At 28.8% G+C, this 27,752-nt stretch overlaps 1 protein-coding gene across 1 annotated transcript; it reads left to right on the plus strand.

Annotated features, from left to right (window-relative positions):
- Nucleotides 1–2,241: 2,241 nt before the first annotated feature.
- LOC119614100 (serine/threonine-protein phosphatase rdgC-like) lies at nucleotides 2,242–25,819 on the plus strand (the record flags this gene model as incomplete). Its single annotated transcript, XM_037970194.1, is given in 12 exon segments — nucleotides 2,242–2,451; nucleotides 5,688–6,143; nucleotides 10,455–10,583; nucleotides 15,736–15,795; nucleotides 15,961–16,109; nucleotides 16,193–16,333; nucleotides 16,335–16,361; nucleotides 18,110–18,152; nucleotides 18,155–18,196; nucleotides 18,199–18,311; nucleotides 18,487–18,636; nucleotides 25,748–25,819. Coding segments are annotated over 11 exon segments (1,032 nt in total), but the record flags the coding sequence as incomplete, so codon positions are not given.
- Nucleotides 25,820–27,752: the final 1,933 nt, after the last annotated feature.

Below are 27,752 nucleotides of genomic sequence, written 5' to 3' on the forward strand. Positions count from 1 at the left end.
TAAAATAAATAAGAAACCGTAAAAAAACTAAGTTAACTGGAGTTTAGCTAAACTTGGTTTAGACGAGTTTAAGTCATAAAAGTTATGGATTCGAAAAATTAGTTCTACACTGAATCTAATTCAATCGATATATCTTAACTGAAGTTTATAAAAGCCCAGTTAAATGAAGTTTAAAGAACGAAAATGCACTTTTCAAGTGAAATGTTGTTATCGCTTGGATTCTTGCATTAAAATTAAGCATAAACTGTAGAAAAACTTCTTTAACTGGAGTTTAGCTAAACTTGGTTTAGACGAGTTTAAGTTGAAAAAGTTGTGAATTTGAAAAGTTTGTTAGATACTGAATCTAATTCAATCGATATTTCTAAACTGAAGTTTATAAAAGCCCAGTTAAATGAAGTTTAAGGAACAAAAATGTACTTTTCAAGCAAAATGTTGTTATGGCTTGAATTCTTGCATTAAAATTAAATATAAACTGTAGAAAAAGTTCCATAACTGGAGCTTAGCTAAACTTGGTTTAGACGAGTTTAAGTGAAAAAAGTTGTGGATTTGAAAAGTTTGTTAGATAGTGAATCTAATTCAATCGATATTTCTAAACTGAAGTTTATAAAAGTCCAGTTAAATGAAGTTTAAAGAACGAAAATGATATTTTTAAACAAAATATTGTTAGGACTATGATTCTTAAACTAAAATAATGCTGATACTATGAAAAAACTATGTTAACTGGAGTTTAGTTAAACTTAATTTTGATCAGTTTAAGTGAAAAAATTGATAGATTTGAAATCTTTGAATAATTCTAAATATGACACAAATATTGTTTGTGAGGTGAAGTTTATCTAAACGTGTTTAAACTAAGTTTAAAAATCCAAAAAGCTTATCTTCTATATATCTATCTTCTATCTATCTTCTATATATATAAAAATGAATTTGTGTTTGTTTGTATGTTTGAACGTTATAGACTACTAAGCGGCTGAACGGATTTTCTTTCACAGCGTATTCGTGCATGTCTGGAATAGATAATGGGCTACTTTTTATTTAGAAATTCCAAGTGGGCGGGGTGCCACGCCCATATTAAGAAAATATGAAATGCGTATATTTCAGATAATATAACAGTTAGAGTCCTCAAAATGTTGTCGTAGCCACTTTAGTGTCAATATGATTATTTAGGACAAAAAGTAGGCGGACTAGCATTAGGGGGCGTGGCACTTCCCATATATATCAAATACAAAAATTTGTTTTTCTTGGAAACTATTACAGTTAGAATCTTAAAATTTTACACGAATAATATTAACATCCATTTAAACATTTTTGGTAATATATTGGCGGACTAACCATGAGGAGAGCGGTTCCTCCCATATTAATTAAATATAAAAATTCGTTTATCTGGGAAACTAAAGGAACTAAATTCTTCAAATTTTGCTCGAAGAACTTAAATATGCATCTGAACATTTTGGAGGAAATGTTGGAGGGTGGGGGGGTGGGTTTGTAGCCCCCAAATGAATTAAATAGAAAAATTCGTATATCTGAGAAAATATTACAGCTAGAATCTTCAAATTTTACTTGAAGATATTTGACATTCATCTGAACATTTAGAGTATAACGGACGGACTTTCAATGGGGACCTTTGCACCTCCCATATTAAAATTTCGTTTATCTGGGAAACTAATAGAAATTGATTCTTAAAATTTTGCTCAAATTATTTTAATATTCATCTGAACATTCTGGGGATAAAGTGCGGGCTTTCATCTGGGGAGCTTGAAGCTCCCGGCGGACTTTCAATATATTAACTTAGTTAAACTAAGTTTAAAAGACAAAAAAAACAAAATTTTACAAAAATAACATTATATTTGATAGTTTTAAAGGAAAACAAATTAGAATTTGTGAAAAAACTTACTTAACTGGAGTTTAGTTAAACTGGGTTATATCGAGTTTAAGCAAAAATAGTGATGATATTTAAAACATCTAAAAATTCTTAATATAAAACTAATAAGTTTTCTTAACTAAAGTTTATGTTAGCTTAAAAAAAAGCTTTTTTTAAGAGAAATGCTAATGATAGCGACTGTTACTAATTAATTAATAATTATTATATTTATTTACAACACTCCCCCCTTCCTTTAATTTAATATTACACACTGTCTATTTGTTTATACCTATTGTCTATATAGTATAAACACTTGTTAACCTTAAGTCTAATGACCACAAATCCGTTGAAAAATGTTGGAAAGAAATATATAAAGGTGTATTTTGAAAAAAAAAACTATTTAACGAAAAACAGTTTAATGTTAAATATTGAACGCGTTGGTTGTGTTTTTTAAACCGTTTACGTTTTAAAAAAAGGAAAAATAAAAGAACAAATAAAAATTTTTTCAATAAATTAAAATCAATAGAGCAGAAGATAGAAAATATTGTGATTAAAATTGTGTATGATTTCAAGAAAAAAACGTCTATACATGGGTTGGTGGTGAAAGAAAACTAAAGAAAAACTCCTTAATTGTGCTATTAACTTCATCATTAATACAAAAAAAAAAAAAAAAAACATATAAATTACTAATATTTAACTAATCAACAAAAAAAAAAAATTAACAAAAATTAACACCATTTGTCAATTTATTAAAAAAAGTTTTCTTAAAAAAATTTAAATAATTTTCTTCAGAAGAATTTCTCTAATTTTCTAATAAAAAAACTTTAACAAATTTTCAAAATAAATTTTTCTTTGACAGATTTTTTTTTCAAAAAAAAGGGCGTTTCTGTTTACATTTTTGTACGAATTCTTATAAATAGCTTTAATTTGTTTTATCAAAATATTTAAAAATAAATCTATTTAAATTCGATAAAACAATTGGCAAGTGATTTACTATATACGAAACACGCCAAACAAACGTGGGACATTTAACATTTGCTTTTAGCTAAAAGTATATATCAACACATCTTTAGCGACAATGTTTAGAGTCAATGGTCTAATGAGATAGTTCAAAAATACCGCTAGACTGGCTGATAACCCGTTTCGAACACCAAGTATTACTACAGGTCTTTAGGTAGTTAATTAAAAGCTTTAAACGTAAGCTCTTCTTCTAAAAAGTAATTATTAGTATTTTGGCAGCTTTATGAAACAAAGATCCTTTAGAAATTTGAAAACTTTCAATAGAAAAGTCTTTCCTTTCCGACAGCTTTAATCTTAGGATTTGTAAAAAATCTAGCATTTTGCTTTAATCATTGAAGCTTTAAAAATCTTTGTAGATCTTTAAAAGTTTAACACAAAGGTGTTTTAAAATCTCTACTATCAAAATTAGTTCCTTAAAAGCTTTAGACACAGCTCTCTCTAAAAAGAAAATTTTTCTATAAGAAAACTTTCTAAAGAAACATTTCTAGAAGAAAACTTTCTCAAGGAAGTTGCTTGGAAGAAAACTTTTCTTAAAGAAAACTTTTTAAAAAGGCTTTTTCATAACAAAGCTTTTTATAAGAAACTTTTCTAAAAGAAAACTGTCCAAAGGAACTTTTTTATAAGAAAACTTTCTAAAGAAACTTTTCTATAACAAAACTTTCTTTCTCAAGAAACTTTATTAGAAACAATAAAGATGCTTTTCTATGACAAAGCTTTTTTAAGAAACTTTTTTATAAGTAAACTTTATAAAAGAAACTTTTTTAAAAGAAAATTTTTTAAAGGAACCTTTTCGTAAAGAAAACTTTATAGAAGAAACTTTTCTAGAAGAAAAATTTCTAAAGAAACTTTTCTAGAAGAAAACTTTTTAAACTTTTGAAAGGAACTTTTCTAGATGAAAACTTTTTTAAGAAATTTTCTGGAAGAAAACTTTCTAAAGCTACTTTTCTAAAAGAAAACTTTTCGAGAAGAAAACTTTCTTAAGAAACTTTTCTGGAAGAAAAGGAACTTTTGTAGAAGAAAACTTTTTGAAGAAACTTTTGTAGAAGAAAACTTTGTAAAGGAACTTTTCTAGAAGAAAGTTTTCTAGAAGAAAACTTTTTAAAGACACTTTTCTAGAAAAAAACTTTCTAAGAAAACTTTTTCAGTAATCTTTCTTAGAAAAAAAACTTTCTGAAGCTACGTTTCTATAAGAAAACTTTCTAATGAAACATTTATAGAAGAAAACTTTGTAAAGAAACTTGTTCAGAAGAAAACTTTCTCAAGAAACTTTTTTAGAAGATAATTTTCTAAAGCAACTCTTCTAGAAGAATATTTTCTTAAGAAACTTTTGTATAACAAAACTTTCTAAAGAAATTTTTATATATGAAATCTTTCTAAAGAAACTTTTCTAGAAAAAAACTTTTTAAGGAATTTTTTTAAGAAGAAAAACTTCCAATAAAACTTTTCTAGAAGAAAACTTCCAAAAGAAACTTTTCTAGAAGAAAACTTTTTCAGGAATCTTTCTTAGAAGAAAACTTTCTGAAGAAACTTATGTATAACAAAACTTTCTGAAGAAACTTTTATAGAAGAAAACTTTCTAAAGAAACTTACTTAGAAGAAAACTTTCTGAAGTAACTTTCTAGAAGATAGTTTTCTAAAGCAACTTTTCTAGAAGAAAACTTTCAAAAGGAACTTTTCTAGAAAAAAACTTTTTAAAGAGACTTTTCGATAAGAAAACTTTTTAAAGAAACTTTTCGTTAAGAAAAAACTTTTTAAAGAAACTTTTCTATATGAAATCATTTTAAAGAAACTTCTCTTTCTAACGAAATTTTTCTGTAGGAAAACTTTTTAAAGAAGCTTTTAAAAAATGTTGTTCCAATTCTATATCTGTCGATAGTTTGTTAAAAGTTTCAATGTTAGATGTTTTGCAAGTCTTTCAAAAGCTTCTATTGTAGGTCTTTATGTAGTGGTTTGTAAGCTTTAAACTAAGGTCTAGATCAGTACTTTTTAAAGCTTATTTTTGTAGATCGCTGAAAGTTCCAGTTTTGATATTTTTGTAGTATTTAAAAAGCTTCAATCTAGATCTTTTTAAAGTGCTTTGAAATGTGTAAGCGTACAACATTCTTTAGATAAAAGTTGAAGTATTTTTGAAGTTTTTTAAAAGCTTAAGACTTTATACGGAAATCTTCATATGACTATCAATAAATGCAGATCTTTTTGTTGTCTGGTGAAAGCTCTAACTTAGTTTTTTTAAATATCATTTGATAGTGAAATAAAAGCTTTAAGCATGGGTCTGGTGGTAGTGGTGTTTTAAAAGCTTTAATCGAAGGCTAAATGAAAGGTTTAATCTTGGGTGTAGTAATGTTTTTAAAGCTTCATCATTTGATAATGAAATAAAAGCTTTAAGCATGGGTCTTGGTGGAAAAAAAAGCTTTAAGCTTGGGTGTAGTAATGTTTTTAAAGCTTCATCATTTGATAGTTAAATAAAAGCTTTTGGCATGGATCTTGGTGGTAGTGGTGTTTTAAAAGCTTTAATCGAAAGCGAAATAAAAGCTTTAAGCTTGGGTGTAGTAATATTTTTAAAGCTTTAAACGAAATTAATAACCCTGTTTAACAAAAAGCTTTAATCATAAGTCTTTTGTAAATGATTTTTACTAAGCTTTAATATAAGATTTTCTGGCATCTATTTGGCAGCTTCTGTAGGTTTGCCAAAGACATTTTCTTAAAGTTTCAATTGAAGCTTGTTTCTTTACTTGTTTTCTAGCAATTTACTTAAATTTAAGAAACTTTTTTAAATTTAATAAATTTCTTTTAAAATAAAATTCTCAAGAAAAAACTTTCTACAAAGTTTGTAACAAATGTAAAATAAATTGAAAAAATTATAAAATCCAAATGATAAATTTGTGACTGAAACTAAACTAAACATTCCTAAGAGATTTCTTAACTCCATAAAAAAAAAACAAGAAAAGCTAATAAATTATTTACACAGAAACTTGAAAAAAAGCTGCTGCTTAGCAACTGACACGTCTCACAAGTAAAACGTGACAAATCTTATTTGGTCAAGGGGGTAAATCCAAGAAAAAGGACTTTCTAAACAAAATTATAAAAAAAAAATTATTACCACATTTGTTGTAAAATCCTTGTTTTTGGTAATACACTGCGTGTTAGTAATTTTCCTGAATGGAGACGAAAACTCAACCAACTTTATTGGATAAATTGAAAAACAATTTCAAAATGATGGGTTGTTTACAGCCAAAAGAAGAGAAATCTTTAGATCCAATACAAAGTATGTATAAAATCTAAAAAGAGCTTTAAGTTATATGAGGGATTATAGCATTTGAAAAAAGCTTTTTTACGTTATATTTAAGTTTCACATTTGTTTGTGTTTTAAAACGGATTTTCTTTGTTTTATTTTAAAATTTATAGTTATTTATATTTTTTTGCTTATTTTGTTGCTATTTAAATAAATTTTTATTTGTTTTACCTTGAGTTTTTATTGGTGTAAAATATTTTACATTTTACCTCAAACAAAAATAATAAATATTTTTTTATACTTTACAAATGTCATTTTTTATAATAATTGTTGCAGTATAAAATTAATCTATAAAATTGCTAGTTAAATTATATGACAACAAAGTATTAATATTAAATGATCCCCCAAATGTCAAAGGAAGTTTTTGTATGAATGGTCAACGAAAAAAGAAGAAGAAAAAATACAATTTTTTTGTTTAATTCAAACTTATGTTAATAAAAAATTCATGAATGTAATAAAATTTTATGACACAAAATGACAAAGAATATGAACAAAAATTGTACATACAGATAGATTGCAAATAATAAATGTCAACCAAATATAAATTATAAAAGAAAAATTTTGGAATTTTTCAACAACAACAAAAGTTTGTTTAAACATTTAAGAGAACATTTTTTAGTTGAAAATTTCTATAAAAAAATTTTTTTCCCAAAAAAGTCAACAAACTTTATTCTTTTTTTCTGATTGACAAACATTTTTTCTTACTAAATAATATATTTTTTGAGTAGATTTATAATTAAGCTTTTATATACTATTTTTCTACATAAAAATTTAACAGACGTCTAAATGACCTATTAAAGCATGACAAATTTATAAATTATATTAATTTTGTTTAAATATAGCACAAAATTTTAAAGTGTATGAACTCTTAAGCCAAATGAATTGTATAAAAATTTCTATAATAAGAAAATTTCTAGGTGAAAGCTTTGTCAAGAAACTTCCTCAACTTTTCTATAAGAAAACTTTCTAAAGGTACTTTTCTAGACGAAACCCTATTTAAGAAACTTTACTGGAAGAAAACTTTCTCAAAAAACTTTGCTAGAGAGAAAACTCTCTCTAGAAAGAAACCCTTCTCAAGAAACTTTTCTAGACGAAATCCTTTTTCAAGAAACTTCTCTAGAATACAACTTTCTCAAGAAACTTTGCTAGATGAAAACTTTCTCAAGAATTTTTTTGAAAGAAAATTTTCTTAAGAAACTTTTCTAGAAGAGAGAAATATCTCTCAAGAAACTTTTGTGAAAAGAACTTGCTCAGGAAACTTTTCTAAAAGAAAACTTTTTCCAGAACCTATTTATTTTCAGGAAGAAAACTTTCTCAAGAAATTTTTCTGAAAGAAAGCTTTCTCAAGAAACTTTTCTGGAAGAAAACTTTCTTAAAAAACTCCTCTAGAAGAAAACTTCTCCAAGAAACTTTTCTAGAAGAAATCTTTCTAAAGAAACTTTTATAAAAGAAACCCTTCTCAAGAAACTTTTATAAAAGAAACCCTTCTCAAGATACTTTAGTAGTAGAAGCAAACTTTCTCAAATATAAGAAAAATTTCTCAAGATACTTTTCTGGAAAAAAACTTTCTCAATAACCTTTTCGAGAAGTGAACTTTTTCAAGAAAGTTCTTTAGAAGAAAATTTTATAAATAAACTTTTCTAGATGAAAACTTGCTCAATAAATTTTCTAGAAGAAAAGTTTCTCAAAAACTTTTCTAGAAGAAAACCTTCTCAAAAAATTTTTCTATAAAAAACTTTTTCAAGCAACTCTTCTGAAAGAAAACTTTCTCAAAAAGCTTATCTAGAACAAAACGTTTTAAGAACTTTTCTTAAAAAAAGCTTTCTAAACAAAGCTTGTAAACGTGGTTTTTCTAAAAAAAACATTTCGAAGAAATTTTTCTGTAAAATTAAACTTTGAGCAAGCTTTCTAAAGAAAAGCTTTTTTCTACAAGCTTTTTCCTGGAAGTTAGTTAGTTAGTTAGTTAGTTAGTTAGTTAGTTAGTTAGTTAGTTAGTTAGTTAGTTAGTTAGTTAGTTAGTTAGTTAGTTAGTTAGTTAGTAGTTAGTTAGTTAGTTAGTTAGTTTAGTTAGTTAGTTAGTTAGTTAGTTAGTTAGTTAGTTAGTTAGTTAGTTAGTTAGTTAGTTAGTTAGTTAGTTAGTTAGTTAGTTAGTTAGTTAGTTAGTTTTTAGTTAGTTAGTTAGTTAGTTGTTGTTTTCGTTAGTTAGTTAGTTAGTCGTTAGTTCGTTCTTTTTTCGTTCTTGTTCGTTTCGTTCGTTCGTTCGTTCGTTCGTTCTTCGTTCGTTCGTTGTTCGTTCGTTCGTTCGTTCGTTCGTTTTCGTTTCGTTCGTTCGTTAGTTCGTTCGTTCGTTCGTTCGTTCGTTCGTTCGTTTCGTTCGTTCGTTCGTTTTCGTTCGTTCGTTCGTTCGTTGTTTTCGTTCGTTCGTTCGTTCGTTTTCGTTCGTTCGTTCGTTCGTTCGTTCGTTCGTTCGTTCGTTCGTTCGTTCGTTTCGTTCGTTCGTTCGTTCGTTCGTTCGTTTCGTTCGTTCGTTCGTTCGTTCGTTCGTTCGTTCTTTCGTTCGTTCGTCGTTCGTTCGTTCGTTCTTTTCGTTCGTTTCGTTCGTTCGTTCGTTCGTTCGTTCGTTCGTTCGTTCGTTCGTTTCGTTCGTTCGTTCTTTCGTTCGTTCGTTCGTCGTTCGTTCGTTCGTTCGTTCGTTCGTTCGTTCGTTCGTTCGTTCTTTCGTTGTTGTTGTTCGTTCGTTCGTTCTTGTTTCGTTCGTTCGTTCGTTCGTTTCGTTCGTTCGTTCGTTCTTTCGTTCGTCGTTCGTTCGTTCGTTCGTTCGTTTTCGTTCGTTCGTTCGTTCGTTCGTTCGTTCGTTCGTTCGTTCGTTCGTTCGTTCGTTCGTTCGTTTCGTTCGTTCGTTCGTTTCGTTTCGTTCGTTCGTCGTTCGTTCGTTCGTTCGTTCGTTTCTTTCGTTCGTTTTCGTTCGTTCGTTCGTTCGTTCTTTCGTTCGTTCGTTCTTGTTCGTTCGTTCGTTTCGTTCGTTCGTTCGTTCGTTCGTTTCGTTCGTTCGTTCGTTCGTTCGTTCGTTTCGTTCGTTTCGTTTCGTTCGTTCTTCGTTCGTTCGTTCGTTCGTTCGTTCGTTCGTTCGTTCGTTCGTTCGTTCGTTCGTTCGTTCGTTCTTTCGTTCGTTCGTTCGTTCGTTCGTTCGTTCGTTCGTTTCGTTCGTTCGTTGTTCGTTCGTTCGTTCGTTCGTTCGTTCGTTCTTTTCGTTCGTTCGTTTCGTTTCGTTCGTTCGTTCGTTCGTTCGTTTCGTTCGTTTCGTTCTTTCGTTCGTTCGTTTCGTTCGTTCTTCGTTCGTTTCGTTCGTTCGTTCGTTCGTTCGTTACGTTCGGTTCGTTCGTTCGTTAGTTAGTTCGTTCGTTGTTCGTTCGTTAGTTCGTGTTAGTTAGTTACTTAGTTAGTTAGTTAGTTAGTTAGTTAGTTAGTTAGTTATGTCTTTTAAAACTAACATTCTGCACTTTTAAAAGTTCATATTCCACTATTCTACGCAATTCTGAAAGCTTCGTGTGCAGTTCTTGCAGCTGTCACTTAAAAGCTTCAGCCGTAACTTTGTTCATAACTTCTATTGCAGGCTTTTCCTGTCGTTTTGCAGACATTTTGAACTTCGATATTTGCAAAGTAGTTTACAAGCTTTCATCTGCAGCTTCTGGTAAGCTTTGATTGAGCTTTAATCATTAGCTAGCCAGTAAACGTTTGAACCCTTACATTATATTTCGATCTGTTCTATACTTCGATCATCTAATAACATAAAGCGTAGTTCTTAATGCACCTATGAAAAGTAAATTTGATCCCACATTAGCCAGACAACTTTTCATTTTGTTTATTCTCATTTATATAAACAACATTTAATAAAGCTTCACTTAGCCTTCCAAAATACTTTTGAACCTTAAAAGAAATATCAACAAAATCTTTTTAACTTTAAAACTCATTTCCTTTTAATCTCTTAAGTAAAAAAAAAGAGGCCGTAGCAGTCAAAAGAAATCAATTTCCTTTGGCTAATACTCTTATAAAAAAGGTTGCAAAATTTTCTAATTTCTTTTTATTTTATATTATTAATATTTTTTCCTAAACCCCAATAAACAATTAAGTGTAATGGTAACTTTTTAATTTGTTTAATGCATTTTTTATGTTAAATTTACATAAAAATTATGAAAATGTTTAAAAAGTTTTTTGGTCATTAATTTAAATTAAACCTTTTTTCTAATGTTGTTTTTTTGGGATTTTTTCTCTTTCTTCTTTTAGCTATGAAGGCGGCTTTACTTATACAACGTTGGTATAGACGTCATAATGCGCGCATGGAAATCAGACGACGCTACACCTGGTCCATATTTACGAATTTAGAATATGCCGGTGAACAAGATCAAAGTGGAGGTGAGTTAGTAGTGTGTTAGAAAAGGGTTTTATTGAATATTTAGAAAAATTGTGTATAAACATTTGCTTTTACTATATGTATTAGTTTCAAGACGCACTTTTAAAGCTTCAATAGTCAATATTGGTAAACTGAGCTGTTGAGGGTTTTAGGAAAATATAAATAAGTGTAATTGTTTATTTAGAATTTTGGTTTTGGTAATATTAACCCTTGAGTATAGTTCTTTTAATATTTTTAGAGACAAAATCCAGTTTTTCTTTCAAAATTTAGAAAATTTTAAAAAAAATGGAAATAATTTTTTTAAAATTTGAAAGGTTTTTTAGATAAGCTTTAAAAATAAACAAAACGTGGCAATTTTTTAATATAAATATTTGTTAAATTTCATATTTAGAAAAAAAATTTTGAAAAAAAAAAATGGATTTTTTTTTTAAAATCTTCAAAATTTCACAAAATTTAAAAAACCTTAAATTTTTTTTTTTAATTTTAAACACCAAGACTTAAGCTATCAATAACAGAAAAGATTTTTAAAATTCGTTAATATAATTATTTAAAAATAATTAAACAAACTTTGCTGGTATTAAATCAAAGACAATTTTAGACAAAATTTTAAATGTATAAAAAATTTGGAAAATTTTCAAAAAACGTAAAACTTTTTACACTATTTGAAAGATCTTAAAATAGCTTTCAGAATAATATAAAATATTTAAATTTTCTGAATATAATTTTTACTTACAAGCAAGCAAAGTTTGAACATTTTTGAAAAAAAAAAAAATTCAAAAGTTTTCAATAATCTATAAAATTTTTAATCAAATTTGCAGCAAAACAAAATCTCTTGACTGTTCTACAAATTGCCCCCAAAAAACATGTAATTTTTTTGTTTGATTGTAAATAATAAAACATTTGTAAAAAAAATTATTATAACCATTCCCTACTTTTACTAATTTTGCCCCAAAAAAAAAAATGAAACAAATAAGTGGAAAATTTCATGAAATGTCAAAAAATAACAACACGAAAGCAAAAGAAATCACAAAAAAACACATTTTTTGCTAAAACTTGCGTGTATTTCTGAATTTCGTACAATTTCTTTCAGTTTTTTTCTTCAACACAAATGACCTTTCTAAAAAAAATGTTTTAAAAAACAATTTGCAGCAAATAAATTGTAAGAATCATAACAAAAGTGATACCAAAAATATATACACAAGACGAGCCACGAGCCGTCATGTTGTAACATACATATTTTGCCAACATTTATAAAATTTCAGCAAAAATTTTATTCCCCCCTCCCCCAAAAAAAAAGGTTTGTCTGCAGTTTTTTTTTTCTTATAAATTTTTAAACTCCTTAAATATTACATTCTTATTTATGGCTTGTTATTAAAGAAAAGGGCTCATTTATAAAAGAAAATTAGAGGTAATTTTTGCTGTCTTGACAAAAAATTACCCACTTTAAAAGGAATTTATTTAGATTGTAAGACATTTTTGGTAATGAACTGTTATAAATGGAAATCTGTTCGATTATATGGAATGTTTAAAAGAAATGGCATATAACTTTAAAAAAAATTGCATTTTAAGGAATATTTTTTTTTATAAGAAAACTTTCTGAAAAAAACTTTTCTAGAAGAAAACTCATAAAAAAACTTTTCTATAAGAAAGCTTTCTCGAGAAACCTTTCTATAAGAAAAGCTTTCTCTAAGAAACCTTTCTATAAGAAAACTTTCTCAAGAAAATTTTTCTAGAAGAAAGCTTTCTGAAGAAACTTTTCTATAAGAAACTCTACAAAGAAACTTTTCCATAAAGAATACCTTCTAATGAAACTATTCTCTAGGATGCTATCTAAAGAAACTTTTCTATAAGAAAATCTTCTTCTCTATAAGAAAAACTTTCTTAAGAAACTTTTCTAAAATAAACCTTTCTAAAAGAAACTTTAATAAAAGAAAATTTTCTCAAAAAACTTTTCTAAAAGAATACTTTCTAAAGATATTTTTCTATAACAAACTTTCCAAATAATCTTTTCTAAAAGAAAACTTTCTAAAGAAATTTTCTAAAAAAAACGTTTCAATAAGAAAACTTTCAAAAGAAACTCTTTTATAAGAAAACTATCTAACACACTTTTCTATAAGAAACATTTCTTTAAGAAAAATAGCAAAAAGAAATTTTTCTCTAAGAAAACTTTCTAACGAAACTTTTCTATAAGAATGCTTTCTATAGAACACTTTTCTGTAAGAATACCTTCTAAAGAAACTATTCTCTAGGATTGCTATCTAAAGAAAAGTTTCTAAAATTTTCTAACAGAAAAGTTTTTCTCTGTAAGAACACTTTCTAAAGAAACTTTTCTAAATGAAACTTTTCGTAAAGGAAACTTTCGAAAAAAAAAAACTTTCTCAAGAAACTTTTCTTTAAGAAAAACTTTTTAAAAAAAACTTTCTATAAGAAAACTTTCTAAGCAAACTTTTCTATAAGAAAAATGTCTAAAGAAACATTTTTATACAAACTTTCTCAAGAAACTTTTCTTTAAGAAAAACTTTTAAAAAAAAACTTTCAAAAGAAACTTTCTAAGCTAACTTTTCTATAAGAAAAATGTCTAAAGAAAACTTTTTTATACAAACACTTTCTAAAGAAATTTTCTATAAGAAAACTTTCTAAAGGAACATTTCTATTGGAATACTTTCTAAAAAATCTTTTCTGTAAGAAAACTTTTTAACGAAACTTTTCCATAAAAAACTTTCTAAAGAAATGTTTCTATAAGAAAACTTTAAAAAGAGCTTTTTTTTATGAAAGCTTTTCTAACAGAAAACTTTCTAAAGAATATTTCCTATAAAAAAGTTCTAAAGAAACTTTTATAAGGAAAATTTCTAAAGACTTTCTCAAGAAACTTTTTATAAAAAAAAGCTTTTCTATAAGAAAACTTTTCTGAGAAAACTTTAGAAGAAAACTTTTCTATTAAAATACTTTTCCATAAGAAAACTTTTCTATAAGAAAACTTTCTTAAGAAGCTTTTCCATAAGCAAATATAGAAACTTTTTGATGATAGAATTTTCTAAGAAACTTTTCTTTAAGGAAACTTTAAGTTAGTTAGTTAGCTAGTTAGTTAGTTAGTTAGCTAGTTAGTTAGTTAGTTAGTTAGTTAGTAGTTAGTTAGGTAGTTAGTTAGTTAGTTTAGTTAGTATAGGTAGGTAGGTAGGTAGGTAGTTAGTTAGTTAGTTAGTTAGTTCGTTAGTTAGTTAGTTAGTAGTTAGTTAGTTCGTTAGTTAGTTAGTTAGTTAGTTAGTTAGTTAGTTGTTAGTTAGTTATTTGTTAGTTAGTTAGTAGTTAGTTTAGTTAGTAGTTAGTTAGTTAGTTAGTTAGTTGTTAGTTAGTTATTTTAGTTAGTTAGTTAGTTAGTTAGTTAGTTAGTTAGTTAGTTAGTTTATAGTTAGTTGTAGTTCGTTAGTTAGTGTAGTTAGTTAGTTGTTAGTTAGTTAGTTAGTTAGTTGTAGTTAGTTAGTTAGTTCGTTAGTTAGTTAGTTGTTAGTTAGTTAGTTAGTTAGTTTAGTTAGTTAGTTAGTTAGTTATAGTAGTTAGTTAGTTAGTTAGTTAGTTAGTTAGTTAGTTAGTTAGTTAGTTAGTTAGTTAGTTAGTTAGTTAGTAGTTAGTTTTAGTTAGTTAGTTAGTTAGTTAGTTTAGTAGTTAGTTAGTTAGTTTCGTTAGTTAGTTTTAGTTCGATATTCGTTCGTTCGTTCGTTCGTTCGTCGTTCGTTAGTTCGTTTCGTTCGTTCGTTCGTTCGTTCGTTCGTTCGTTCGTTTCGTTCGTTCGTCGTTCGTTCGTTCGTTCGTTCGTTCGTTCGTTCTTCGTTCGTTCGTTCGTTCGTTCGTTCGTTCGTGCGTTCGTTCGTTCGTTTCGTTCGTTTCGTTCGTTCGTTTTCGTTCGTTTCGTTCGTTCGTTCGTTCGTTCGTTCGTTCGTTCGTTCGTTCGTTCGTTCGTTCGTTCGTTCGTTCGTTCGTTCGTCGTTCGTTCGTTCGTTTCGTTAGTTCGTTCGTTCGTTCTTTCGTTCGTTCGTTTCGTTTCGTTCGTCGTTCGTGTTCGTTCGTTTCGTTCGTTCTTCCGTTCGTTCCGTTCGTTCTTCGTTCGTTCGTTTCGTTCGTTCGTTCGTTCGTTCGGTCTTCGTTAGTTCGTTTCGTTCGTTCGTTCGTTCGTTCGTTCGTTCGTTCGTTCGTTAGTTCGTTTAGTTTCGTTCGTTTCGTTCGTTCGTTCGTTCGTTCGTTCGTTCGTTATGTTCGTTCGTTCGTTTCGTTCGTTCGTTAGTTCGTTCGTTCGTTCGTTCGTTCGTTCGTTCGTTTCGTTCTTCGTTCGTTCGTTCGTTCGTTCTTCTTCGTTCTTCGTTCGTTCTTCGTTCGTTCGCTTTCGTTCGTTCGTTCGTTCGTTCGTTCGTTCGTTCTTTTTCGTTCTTCGTTCGTTCGTTCGTTCTTTCGTTCGTTCTTGTTCGTTCGTTCGTTCGTTTCTTCGGTTCGTTCGTTCGTTCGTTCGTTCGTTCTTTTCTTCGTTCGGTTCGTTCGTTCGTTCGTTCTCTTTCCCTTTGTGCTTTTTGGCCTTCCTTTCCCGTTTTTCCTTGTCTGTCTCCCTCGTCCTTTCTTCCTGCCCCCCTCCCCTTTTCCCCCTGTTTCCCTTTCCTTTCCCCTTCCGTTTCCTTCTCTCCCCCTTCCTCTTCTTCCCTCTTTTCTCCTGCCCCTTATATAAAATGTTCCTGCTAATTGGTCTGATGTCAACCACTTTTGTTTCTTTTGTCCATTTCAAATTTCTACACATTAAACTTAATACGTCACAACCCATTCATTTCATAATACGGAGTTCTTATGGGGTTTCCTTGGCATTTCAGAAAAACACGTTGTTGCTTGCAATTTGTTTGAGGTTTGTTTCTATAGTTCAGTGTTTTTCGTGGATCATTGTTTGTAAAAACTGCAAATTTGCATGCAGCTTTTATAAAATGACCTTTTTGCTAATTTGTTTTTGGAGAAAAGAAGCAGCAAACCAAATTGTTAAGTTGGTTTTAATTAATTGTTTTAAAAAAGCTTAGTTCCCAAGAGGAGGATGTTGTTTTGTCTGAATTTTAAGTTTACTCATTTCATTGTTTATTTAAAAATACAATAAATTTATGTTTCTTTTTGTTATTTTCTTTACAGCTTTAACAATTTCTTTAAACGCTTTATTAACACACATTCCAAATGCTGCTGCCCAAAGAGGTGGCTCTCTAGCTTCCTCACAAGCAATCTTCGATAGGTAAGTTTTCCTTTCAAATTTCATTAAAAGGGTATTTTAAGGACCTTTTAAAGATACATTTTAAAGTACTTTTAAAAGTTCTTTAAGGTCTTTTGCTAGTTCCATTATGAAATTTCATTATTTTCCAGATCAATTTGATTCCAATATTCCGATGAATCCGATTATCATGAGGAATATGATAGTGTTTCGGGTGCCAGATATAAAAGGGCCACAAATTAAATTTCCATTAACTAAAAAAGATATTGATACTCTAATAGATTTGTTTCGTAAGAAAAGGGTAAGTTTTTAAAGACACTTGCAAAAATTTGTACCATATAACCAAAATACATATTACCCAAATATTTTTTATTCCACTTCCAGTCAAATCGTCTTCATGCTCGCTATGTGGGCGCTATTTTAAAAGAAGCTGCTATAAAGCTACGCACTTTGCCAAATTTAAATACGGCCTCTACCGCCATTTCCAAACAGATAACCATCTGTGGTGATTTGCATGGCAAATTGGGATGATCTGTTGGTGGTGTTTTATAAGGTGAGTTTTGGAATTTTTTTAAAAGAAAAACTTTTTAAAAAGAAAGCTCTATGGAAAAAATATATATATAGAAAAATTTTCTAGATGAAAACTTTTTAATATCGAACTTTTCTATATGAAAATTTCTAAAGAAACTTTTCTATAAAAAAACTTTCCAAAGAAGATTTTCTAAGAAAACTTTTCTGTAAGAAAACTTTCTAAAGAAAACTTACTAGAGAAAACTTTTCTATAATGAAACTTTCTAAAGAAACTTTTTATAAGAAAACTTTCTAATCTATCTTTTCTATAATAAAACTTTTTAAACTATCTTTTCTATAAGAAAACTTTCTGAAAATTGTCCTATACGTAATCATTCTAAAAAAAAAGCTTTTTTCAGAGGAAAATTTTCTAAAGAAACTTCTTTAGAAAAAAACTTTGTAAAGAAACCTTTCTATTAGAAAACTTTCTAAAGAAACTTTGCTATAAAGAAATTTCTAAACATGAAAACATTCTGATAAAAACTTTTCCAGAAAAAAGTTTTCTAGAGAAACATTCTAAAAAACTTTTCTAGAATAAAACTTTTCTATAACAAAACTTTTAAGGAAACTTTTCTTTAAGAAAACTTTCTTAAGAAACTTTATAGAAGAAAACTATCTAAATAAACTTTTCCATTCGAAAACTTTCTAAAGAAACTTTTGTAGAAAAAACTTTTTAAAAGAAAATTTTCTATAAGAAAACTTTCTAAAGAAACTTCTCTAGAAGAAAACTTTCTAAATAAACTTTTATAGAATAAAACTTTTCTATAACAAAACTTCCTAAAGAAACTTTTCTAGAGGAAAACTTTCTAAAGAAACTTTATCTAGAAGAAAACTTTCTAAAGACACTTTTATAGTAGAAAACTTTCTAAAGACACTTTTATAGCAGAAAACGTTGTAAAGAAACTTTTCTAGAAGAAAACTTTCTAAAGAAGCTTTTTCTAGAAGAAAACTTTCTAAAGACACTTTTATAGTAGAAAACTTTCTAAGGAAACTTTTCTAGAAGAAAACTTCTCAAGAAACTTTTATAGAAGAAAACTTTCTAAAGAAACTTTTCTAGAAGACAACCTTCTAAAGAAGAAAACTCTCTAAAGAAACTTTTCTAGAAGGAAACTTTCTAAAGAAACTTTTCTAAAAGAAAACTTTTTAAAGGAACTTTTCTAGAAAAAACTTTTTAAAGAAACGTTTCTAGATGAAAATTTTCAAAAGAAACTTCTCCATAAGAACATTTTCTGGATAAACTTTTGTAAAATAAAACTTTTTAAAAGAAACTTTTTGAAGAAAACTTTATAAAGAAGCTTTTTAAGAAGAAAACTTTCTGTAGAATACTTTGCTATAAGAAACTTTATAAAGAAAACGTTTCTATAAAAAACTCGATAAAGAAACTTTTATAGAAGAAAGCTTTCTAATAAATATTTTCTATAAGAAACTTTCTCAAGAAACTTTTATAGAAGAAAACTTTGAAAAGAAGTTATTCTATAAGAAAACTTTCTGAAGAAGCTTTCTAAAGAAATTTTGTATAATAAAGCTTTGTTAAGAAAGTTGTCTATAAGAAAACATTCTAAAGAAACTTTTCTATAAGAAACCTTTCTAAAGAAAACTTTCAAAAGAAACTATATAAAGAAACTTTTCTATAAGAAATCTTTCTAAAGAAACATTTCTGTAAGAAAGCTTTCTTAAGAAACTTTTTTTGAAGGAAACTTTTTAAAGAAACATTTCTCCTGTCCTTTACAGAACGGTCTGCCATCTTCCGAAAATCCCTATATATTCAATGGTGACTTGTGGATCGTGGCAAAAAGGGCTTGGAAGTATTTCTCTTACTGCTAGCCTGTTCTTAGCCTTTCCCAATGGAGTTTTCCTTAATCGTGGCAATCATGAGGATTCAGTAATGAATGCACGTTACGGTTTCATAAGAGAAGTTCAACAGAAATACAAGGTAAATAAAGGAAAAGCGTAACTGAAAAGCTGTAATTAAAATATATTTAAAATGTTTTTTCTTTTTTCATCTACTCCACCCTTTTTTGTTAAATTGGCGCATTGGTAATGCTGTTGTCACTGATAATAATGATATGTTTTGCTGCTGCTGATGTTGATGATACTGATGACAACAGCGCAATTCAACGAAATTACTTAAACTCATTGATGAGGTGTATCGTTGGCTGCCATTGGGCACTGTTATTAATAGTCGTGTATTGGTGGTGCACGGTGGTATATCCGATACAACCAATTTGGATTTAATTAAAAGTCTTGATCGTGGCAAGGTAAGTGTTACAAGAAAAAAACATTAAAGTAAATAAATTTTATTTACTTTAATGAGGAGAGTGGAATTAAAAAATGTAAAATTTCCTTTTTTATATTTGTATTGGTATTCAGTTGTAAATATTGTAACTTTTTAAACTTTATTTTTATTAAAAAAGGTAGATAAGTGCGTAGTATAGTACGGTTGAGTAAATAAGGTGTGTTTTTCAGTGTTATGGTTGAATAGTTCTTTATGTCTGTCTTACAAAGAGTTACAATCATTTTCATTATATTTTCTTTTTCCTTTTTTTTTTGGGGTTTCGTCCTGTTTTAAATCTATAGATAGCTTGTTTACTACTTTAATAGGGTTCATTGACGCCATTTATTATTAAACTCAGACTTTTTTCTTTTGGTTTTTTATATTTAACAGATATTTATCACATTTCTTTTGTGTGTACAGTACAATTTTCTTTTGTCTTCTTATTGCTTCAAATTAATAAGAATTTGAAAGAAAAATTGGTAAAAACTGAGGGATAATTAAGTACTTTTTAAAGTACTATTTTTCCTTAAAACTACACAACATTTTTAGTACTTTACCTTAAGTAAACAATGTAAATATTAATAAAAAACCAAATTTATTAAAAAAAATCATAAAATTCCCTTTAATCTCAAAGTTATGCAATTGTTTACCTTATGTAAACAATGTAAATAAAGTCGGAAATGTTTCTAAAAACCAAATTTCAACATTCTAATGAAGTTTTATTGAAAAAATGCTTAATTTTATAATTCTTGACAAAATGTAAACAATGTAAAGAATTGTGTAAACAATGTAATTAATGAGTAATTCTCAAAAAAAGGTTAACATTTCAACAATTATTATTGACAAAAACCTAAAAAACTATAAATTCCTTTAAAATTTAAAGATTTTACATTGTTTACCTCATGTAAGTAAGTGTAAATATTAGCAAAAATGTGTAAAACACTTTTATTTTACACTTTATTTGAATTTTTATGGTAAAATAGTAAATTTTGCAATTCTTGACAAAATGTAAACAATGTAAATAATTGTGTAAACATTTCATAAATGAGTAATTGACACAAAAGGTGTAAAATGTAGACAATTATTATTGAAAAAAAAAACTGAAAAACTATAAATTTCCTTTAAAATTTAACAATTTTACAATTGTTTACCTCATGTAAACTAAGTGTAAATAATAGCAAAAATATGTAAAATACCAAAGTTTTACAATTTATATGTCATTTTATGGAAAATAATGAATTTTACAATTCTTGACAATATGTAAATAATGTAAAGAATTGTGTATACAATGACATAAATGAGTAATTGACAAAAAAGGTGAAACATTTAGACAATTATTATTGAAAAAAGATGAAAAACTATAAATTTCCTTTAAAATTTAACAATTTCACATTGTTTACCTCATGTAAAGTAAGTGTAAATAATAGCAAAACTGCGTAAAATACTAATATTTTACAATTTAGATGAAATTTTATGGAAAAATAATGAATTTTACAATTCTTGGCAAAATGTAAACAATGTAAAGAATTGTGTAAACAATGTCATAAAAAAGTATTGAAAAAAAATGTGTCAAATTTAGACAATTATTATTGAAGAAAACTGAAAAAGTATAAAATTCCTTTAAAATTTAAAGATTTTACATTGTTTACCTCATGTAAAGTAAGTGTAAATAATAGCAAAAATGTGTAAAATACCAAAATTTTACAATTTAGATGAAATTTAATGGAAAAATAATGAATTTTACAATTCTTGACAAAACGTAAACAATGTAAAGAATTGTGTAAACAATGTCATAAATGAGTAATTGACAAAAAAGGTGAAAAATTTAGACAATTGTTATTGAAGGAAACTGAAGAACTATAAATTTCCTTTAAAATTCATAGATTTTACATTGTTTACCTCATGTAAAGTATGTAAATAATAGAAAAAATCCATTAAATAGTAATATTTTACAATATAATTAAAATTTTTTACAAAAATATTAATTTTTTCAATTCTTGACAAAATGTAAACAATGTATGAATTGTGTAAACAATGTCATAAATAAGTAATTGACACAAAAGTTGTAAAATGTAGACAATTATTATTGAAGAAAGCAGAAGAACTATAAATTTCTTTCAAAAATGTTACATTGTTTACTTCATGTAAAATATGTAAATATAGCAAGAAAGCGTTAAATACTAATATTTTACAATTTACATACAATTTTATACAAAAATATTCATATTTACAATTCTTGACAAAATGTAAACAATTGTGTAAATAATGTAAAACCATCCTCTAGCTTATGTAAACAATGTAGATATTACTATACAATGCTTTTTTGCATAAAAAATTTGTAAAATTTTATAAAATTCAAAGTTTCTGGTAACTTTTCTTTCAAATTATTTACCAACCAATGGTGCTACACTCCTTTGGCTTTCATTAATGTCTTTTGTCTCAAATATAGATATTTTAAATTCATTTTTTTTCTTTCTTTCTATCTTTATTTGTATAACAATGTTGTAGTTTTACTCTTTATTTAATACTTGTATAAATATACATATTTAATCATTGTTTTCAACCCTGTCCATGTCCATCAGTTAGACCATGCATCCCTGCTACAGTCCGTCCTTCCATCTGTCCGTCTTTCCGTCTGTCTGTCTGTCAGTCTTTATATTTCTGGCTTTTCTTTTCAATATTCATTTGCAGTTTTGCTAAATTTGTTACAATTCATTGGTTTGTAAAATCGTTAGTATATTTTTCTTCTTCTTGCTTTTATTGTCAATCAATAAATTGTTAGAATAAAGACAAACAAAAAACAATCTTTTGTTTGTTTAATTAATTAAGTTCCATTAAATTATTTAACTTTTAGCATAAATAATTTTTTTGGATTCTTACTACTTTGCAACATAACCATAATATTTTAAACCACAAATCAATCATTTATTAAAGGCTTTAATTGAAAATAAATAATTTTTTTATAAAATCTATTGATTATTAATTACTGAAAGTGTTTGTTTATTATTTTTAGCAAATGTAAATATTTATAGAAAAAAAAGAATATGAATTATTAATGTAAATGTCAATAACAGCTAGAAAGGTTTTATTCCAGAGGGTTGTTAACTTAAAATTAACACAAGCAAAAGTAACTTCAAAAAACCCACTGAAAAACATGAACAAACATGATTGTCTGTTAACATAAATTACCATGAAATGTACTTGTATAGAAAGAATAATCTATAATATATTTTCAGTTTATTTGCTTTATAATATTTTTACATTTCTTATTCCTTACCTGTTTTCTTTAAATGTTTACTTTGCTGTTACATTGTCAATTAAAGTAAAATATGAAAATTTTCTTATTATTTAACAAAAAGTAATAAAGTAAAAAGTATTGAAGGTCTTTGTTTTATGGAAAATAATTTGAAATGTTTTGAATTTTTAAAATGTTTGAATTTTTAAAGAAATTTTTTGATTTCTAACTATATTTCATATAGGACAAGGCTACAGACTAGACTATAGACTAGATTGTAGACTAGACTATAGACAAGACTATAGACTAGACTATAGACTAGACTATAGACTAGACTATAGACTAGACTATAGACTAGACTATAGACTAGACTATAGACTAGACTATAGACTAGACTATAGACTAGACTATAGACTAGACTATAGACTAGACTATAGACTAGACTATAGACTAGACTATAGACTAGACTATAGACTAGACTATAGACTAGACTATAGACTAGACTATAGACTAGACTATAGACTAGACTATAGACTAGACTATAGACTAGACTTGACTAGACTAGACTAGACTAGACTAGACTAGACTAGACTGGACTGGACTAGACTAGACTAGACTATACTATAGACTAGACTAGACTGGACCAGACTAGACTATACTTTAGACTAGACTATAGAATAGACTATAAACTAGACTATAGACTAGACTAGACTATAGACTAGACTATAGACTAGACTATAGACTAGACTATAGACTAGACTATAGACTAGACTATAGACTAGACTATAGACTAGACTATAAACTAGACTATAGACTAGACTATAGACTAGACTATAGACTAGACTATAGACTAGACTATTTACTAGACTATAGACTAGGCTGTAGTTAGTTAGTTTAGTTAGTAAGTTAGTTAGTTTGTTAGTTAGTTAGTTAGTTTAGTTAGTTAGTTAGTTAGTTAGTTTTAGTTAGTTAGTTAGTTAGTTAGTAGTTAGTTAGTTAGTTAGTTAGTTAGTTAGTTAGTTAGTTAGTTAGTTAGTTAGTTAGTTAGTTAGTTAGTTAGTAGTTAGGTTAGTTAGTTAGTTAGTTAGTTAGTTAGTTAGTTAGTTAGTAGTTAGTTAGTTCGTTTAGTTAGTTAGTTAGTTAGTTAGTTAGTTAGTTAGTTAGTTAGTTAGTTCGTTAGTTAGTTTTTAGTTAGTTAGTAGTTAGTTAGTTAGTTAGTTAGTTAGTTAGTTAGTTAGTTTAGTTAGTTAGTTAGTTAGTTAGTTAGTTAGTTAGTTAGTTAGTTAGTTAGTTAGTTAGTTTAGTTAGTTAGTTAGTTAGTTTTAGTTCGTTCGTTAGTTCGTTAGTTCGTTCGTTAGTTGTAGTTAGTTCGTTCGTTCGTTCGTTCGTTGTTAGTTTTTCGTTAGTTTTCGTTAGTTCGTTCGTTCGTTTCGTTCGTTTCGTTCGTTTCGTTCGTTCGTTAGTTGTTCGCGTTCGTTCGTTCGTTCGTTCTTCGTTCGTTCGTTCGTGTTTCGTTCGTTCGTTCGTTCGTTCGTTCTTTCGTTCTTTGTTCGTTCGTTCGTTCGTTCGTTCGTTCGTTCGTTTCGTTCGTTCGTTCGTTCGTTCGTTCGTTCGTTCGTTCGTTTCGTTTTCGTTCGTTCGTTCGTTCGTTCGTTCGTTCGTTAGTTCGTTCGTTCGTTCGTTCGTTCGTTCGTTCGTTCGTTCGTTCGTTCGTTTTTTTTTCGTTTTTCGTTCGTTCGTTCGTTCGTTCGTTCGTTCGTTTTCGTTCGTTCGTTCGTTCGTTCGTTCGTTCGTTCGTTCGTTTCGTTCGTTTTCGTTCGTTCGTTCGTTCGTTCGTTCGTTCGTTCGTTCGTTCGTTTCGTTCGTTCGTTCGTTCGTTCGTTCGTTCGTTCGTTCGTTCGTTCGTTCGTTCGTTTGTTCGTTCGTTCGTTCGTTCGTTCGTTCGTTCGTTCGTTCGTTCGTTGTTCGTTCTTCGTTCGTGTTCGTTCGTTCGTTCGTTTTCGTTCGTTCGTTCGTTCGTTCGTTCGTTCGTTCGTTCGTTCGTTCGTTCTTTCGTTCGTTCGTTCGTTCGTTCGTTCGTTCGTTCGTTCGTTCGTTCGTTCGTTCGTTGTTCGTTCGTTCTTCGTTCGTTCGTTCGTTCGTTCGTTCGTTCGTTCGCGTTTTCGTTCTTCGTTCGTTTTCGTTCGTTTCGTTCGTTCGTTCGTTCGTTCGTTCGTTCGTTCGTTCGTTCGTTCGTTCGTTCGTTCGTTCGTTCGTTCGTTCGTTCGTTCGTTTCGTTCGTTCGTTCGTTCGTTCGTTCGTTCGTTCGTTTCGTTCGTTCGTTCGTTCGTTCGTTCGTTCGTTCGTTCGTTCGTTCGTTCGTTCGTTCGTTCGTTCGTTCGTTCGTTCGTTCTTTTCGTTCGTTCGTTCGTTCGTTCGTTCGTTCTTTCGTTCGTTCGTTCGTTCGTTCGTTCGTTCGTTCGTTCGTTCGTTCGTTCTTTCGTTCGTTCGTTTCGTTCGTTCGTTAGTTCGTTCGTTCGTTCGTTCGTTCGTTCGTTCGTTCGTTCGTTCGTTCGTTCGTTCGTTCGTTCGTTCGTTTCGTTCGTTCGTTCGTTGCGTTCAGGTCGTTCGTTAGTTCGTTAGTTAGTTCTTAGTTAGTTAGTTTAGTTAGTTAGTTAGTTTTAGTTCGTTCGTTAGTTGTTAGTTCTGTTTAGTTAGTTAGTAGAAAACCTTCAGGAAACCTTCACGAGAGAAGGGTCACTATAAGTTTGCCATTCAGTTTGTAATTTGCATAGTATAATTGCTCAATCTCTAGAGTATTCTGGATCCTTACAGATAGCTGTGTCGATTGAGCCATGTCCGTCTGTCTGTCGCGGTTGTCTGTCCTGTTCATATGTGTGTCCTGTGAAATCCATTCGGAAGACTTAATATATCTTCAGGATCCAAAATCTTCAAAATCTGAAAAATTTTATCAAAAAAGTTGTGTTGTTTTCTTCTTGTTGTTGCTTAATTACTGCTACTATGCTGAAGAGTATATAAGACTCGGCAAAGGCGAATATTTACATCTAACTTATATAACAAAATTAACCTTTTTTCGAAACTTAATTTGCCGTTTTAATTACAAACTCTCTATAGTTTTTTTGCAAGTGTCTTTATTTTAGTTTCAATTTAGTTTCCATTTCTTTCCCCTTGAAAAAGAGCAGCAGCAGCATATTTGTAATACAACTCAATAAGTATCTCCTCACTTAAAAAAACATCCGTTCATACTTCACAAATATCATTCCAAATGTGTATTTAAGTAAGTGTTTGTTTACAAAGAGTTAAATTTAGTTAACTGTAGTTTAAATAAGCGCTTGTCATTATTGAGTGTATAATACTAACTGCTTGTTTATTTTCTTCTCTCTGCTCAAAAAAAAAAAAACAAGTCCTGTAAACATTCTCCTTCTTTAACAAGCATTGCTGTAGCCCCTTCCTTTTTATGATGACTTGTAGTCTTGCACTTCATTACACACACTAAATTAAAGCTAATAAACTATATAATGATAGTGTTTATGTTCATGTTTGGAAAACCAGTAAGAGGAGGGGGAGGGGGGGTAGGAAAATACACTATTTTCACCTTATAACTTTTAGCAACTATTTTCAGTAACATTATTCATTATTCTTTATAAAAAAAATGGGGGAGTTAACTGTTTTCCTTCTTGCTTTCTCCCACCTGTGTTAGTAGTAGTTGTTTGTTAGTTCCTCTTAAATACTCTTCCAATTACCCTTAAGCAGACATTTAACCAAATATAACTCTATATAATACTAATAAAAACATTTCTATACTTTTTTCTCTACTTCCTTTATGTTTGCCTTTTTCGGGATCCTGTTCATTTCCTAGTATGTTTCAATTTTACGACCACCAATTGAACAAACTGGCGGAGAGGGTATTGACAAGGTCGAATGGAAACAGGTAAGTGTGTTGAAATAAAATAAAATCTACTATATATTTCAATTAAGTAAAAAAAATATTAAAAGTTAAAGCGAAAAATTTAAAACTAAAATAATTTTTTTAAAAAACTCTCCCCTACAAATTGAATTTCCTTAAAAATATTTGCAATTAAATGTGATTTTTAATTATTTTTATAATAACCTTGCATAAAACTTAACAAGCTTTTAAGAAATAAGCTTCTTAATGACTCTTTTACTTAAAAGATAATAATAAAAGCAAAATTAAGCAGCTAAAGCAGTGAACAGCAGACAAATATAACACAGACCGAGTTAATTTAGTTGCACGCACACGATTCAGTAACCATATACGAAATTTACAACTGCTAGCGAAAAAAAGACAATAAACTATGTAAAATTTTTGCAAAAGTCTCACTCTTTGTGCCCACCACTGTGCTGGCTAAACTTTATGAACTTAAATATATCATAGAAATTAAAAGGTCGTATATGTATGTATATGTTTTCCTTCATAGCTTAATAATTTCCCTAGTCTATTATATATTAAATTAGATTTGTGTTCTGCTCATTCATTTTAACAAGTTTGTGTTTGGATGCGCAAAGATACAATAATTTTAGGGTAGCAAATATTGTTAAGAGGGAACCATTTTAATAACAGTTAAAAGCAGAAATTTATTAAGTAATACAAATTATAAAAAATATAAAAAATTAAAAGCAAAAGCAATTATAATAAAATATGATTTCAAACTACAGTCCAGTCTATAAGACTAAGGCTATAGTCTTAGTAGATAGTCTAGTATATAGTCTATAGTCTAGTCTATAGTCTAGTCTATAGTCTAGTCTATAGTCTAGTCTATAGTCTAGTCTATAGTCTAGTCTATAGTCTAGTCTATAGTCTAGTCTATAGTCTAGTCTATAGTCTCTAGTCTCTAGTCTATAGTCTATTTTATAGTCTAGTCTATAGTCTATTTTATAGTCTAGTTTTAGTCTAGTAGTCTAGTCTATAGTCTAGTCTATAGTCTAGTCTATAGTCTAGTCTATAGTCTAGTCTATAGTCTAGTCTATAGTCTAGTCTATAGTCTAGTCTATAGTCTAGTCTATAGTCTAGTCTATAGTCTAGTCTATAGTCTAGTCTATAGTCTAGTCTATAGTCTAGTCTATAGTCTAGTCTATAGTCTAGTCTATAGTCTAGTCTATAGTCTAGTCTATAGTCTAGTCTATAGTCTAGTCTATAGTCTAGTCTATAGTCTAGTCTATAGTCTAGTTTATAGTCTAGTCTATAGTCTAGTCTATAGTCTAGTCTATAGTCTAGTCTATAGTCTAGTCTATAGTCTAGTCTATAGTCTAGTCTATAGTCTAGTCTATAGTCTAGTCTATAGTCTAGTCTATAGTCTAGTCTATAGTCTAGTCTATAGTCTAGTCTATAGTCTAGTCTATAGTCTAGTCTATAGTCTAGTCTATAGTCTAGTTTATAGTCTAGTCTATAGTCTAGTCTATAGTCTAGTCTATAGTCTAGTCTATAGTCTAGTCTATAGTCTAGTCTATAGTCTAGTCTATAGTCTAGTCTATAGTCTAGTCTATAGTCTAGTCTGTAGTCTAGTCTATAGTCATAGACTAGACTAGTCTGTAGTCATAGACTAGACTAGTCTGTAGTCTAGTCTATAGTCTAGTCTATAGTCTAGTCTATAGTCTAATCTATAGTCTATTTTATAGTCTAGTCTATAGTCTATTTTATAGTCTAGTTTATAGTCTAGTCTATAGTCTAGTCTATAGTCTAGTCTATAGTCTAGTCTATAGTCTAGTCTATAGTCTAGTCTATAGTCTAGTCTATAGTCTAGTCTATAGTCTAGTCTATAGTCTAGTCTATATTCTAGTCTATAGTCTAGTCTATAGTCTAGTCTATAGTCTAGTCTATAGTCTAGTCTATAGTCTAGTCTATA

This window comes from Lucilia sericata, unplaced genomic scaffold (genome assembly GCF_015586225.1).
Source record: "Lucilia sericata isolate MDLA Ls3-8-SP2 unplaced genomic scaffold, ASM1558622v1 Contig002583F_arrow, whole genome shotgun sequence".
In the NCBI taxonomy this organism is placed as follows: Eukaryota; Metazoa; Arthropoda; class Insecta; order Diptera; family Calliphoridae; genus Lucilia; species Lucilia sericata.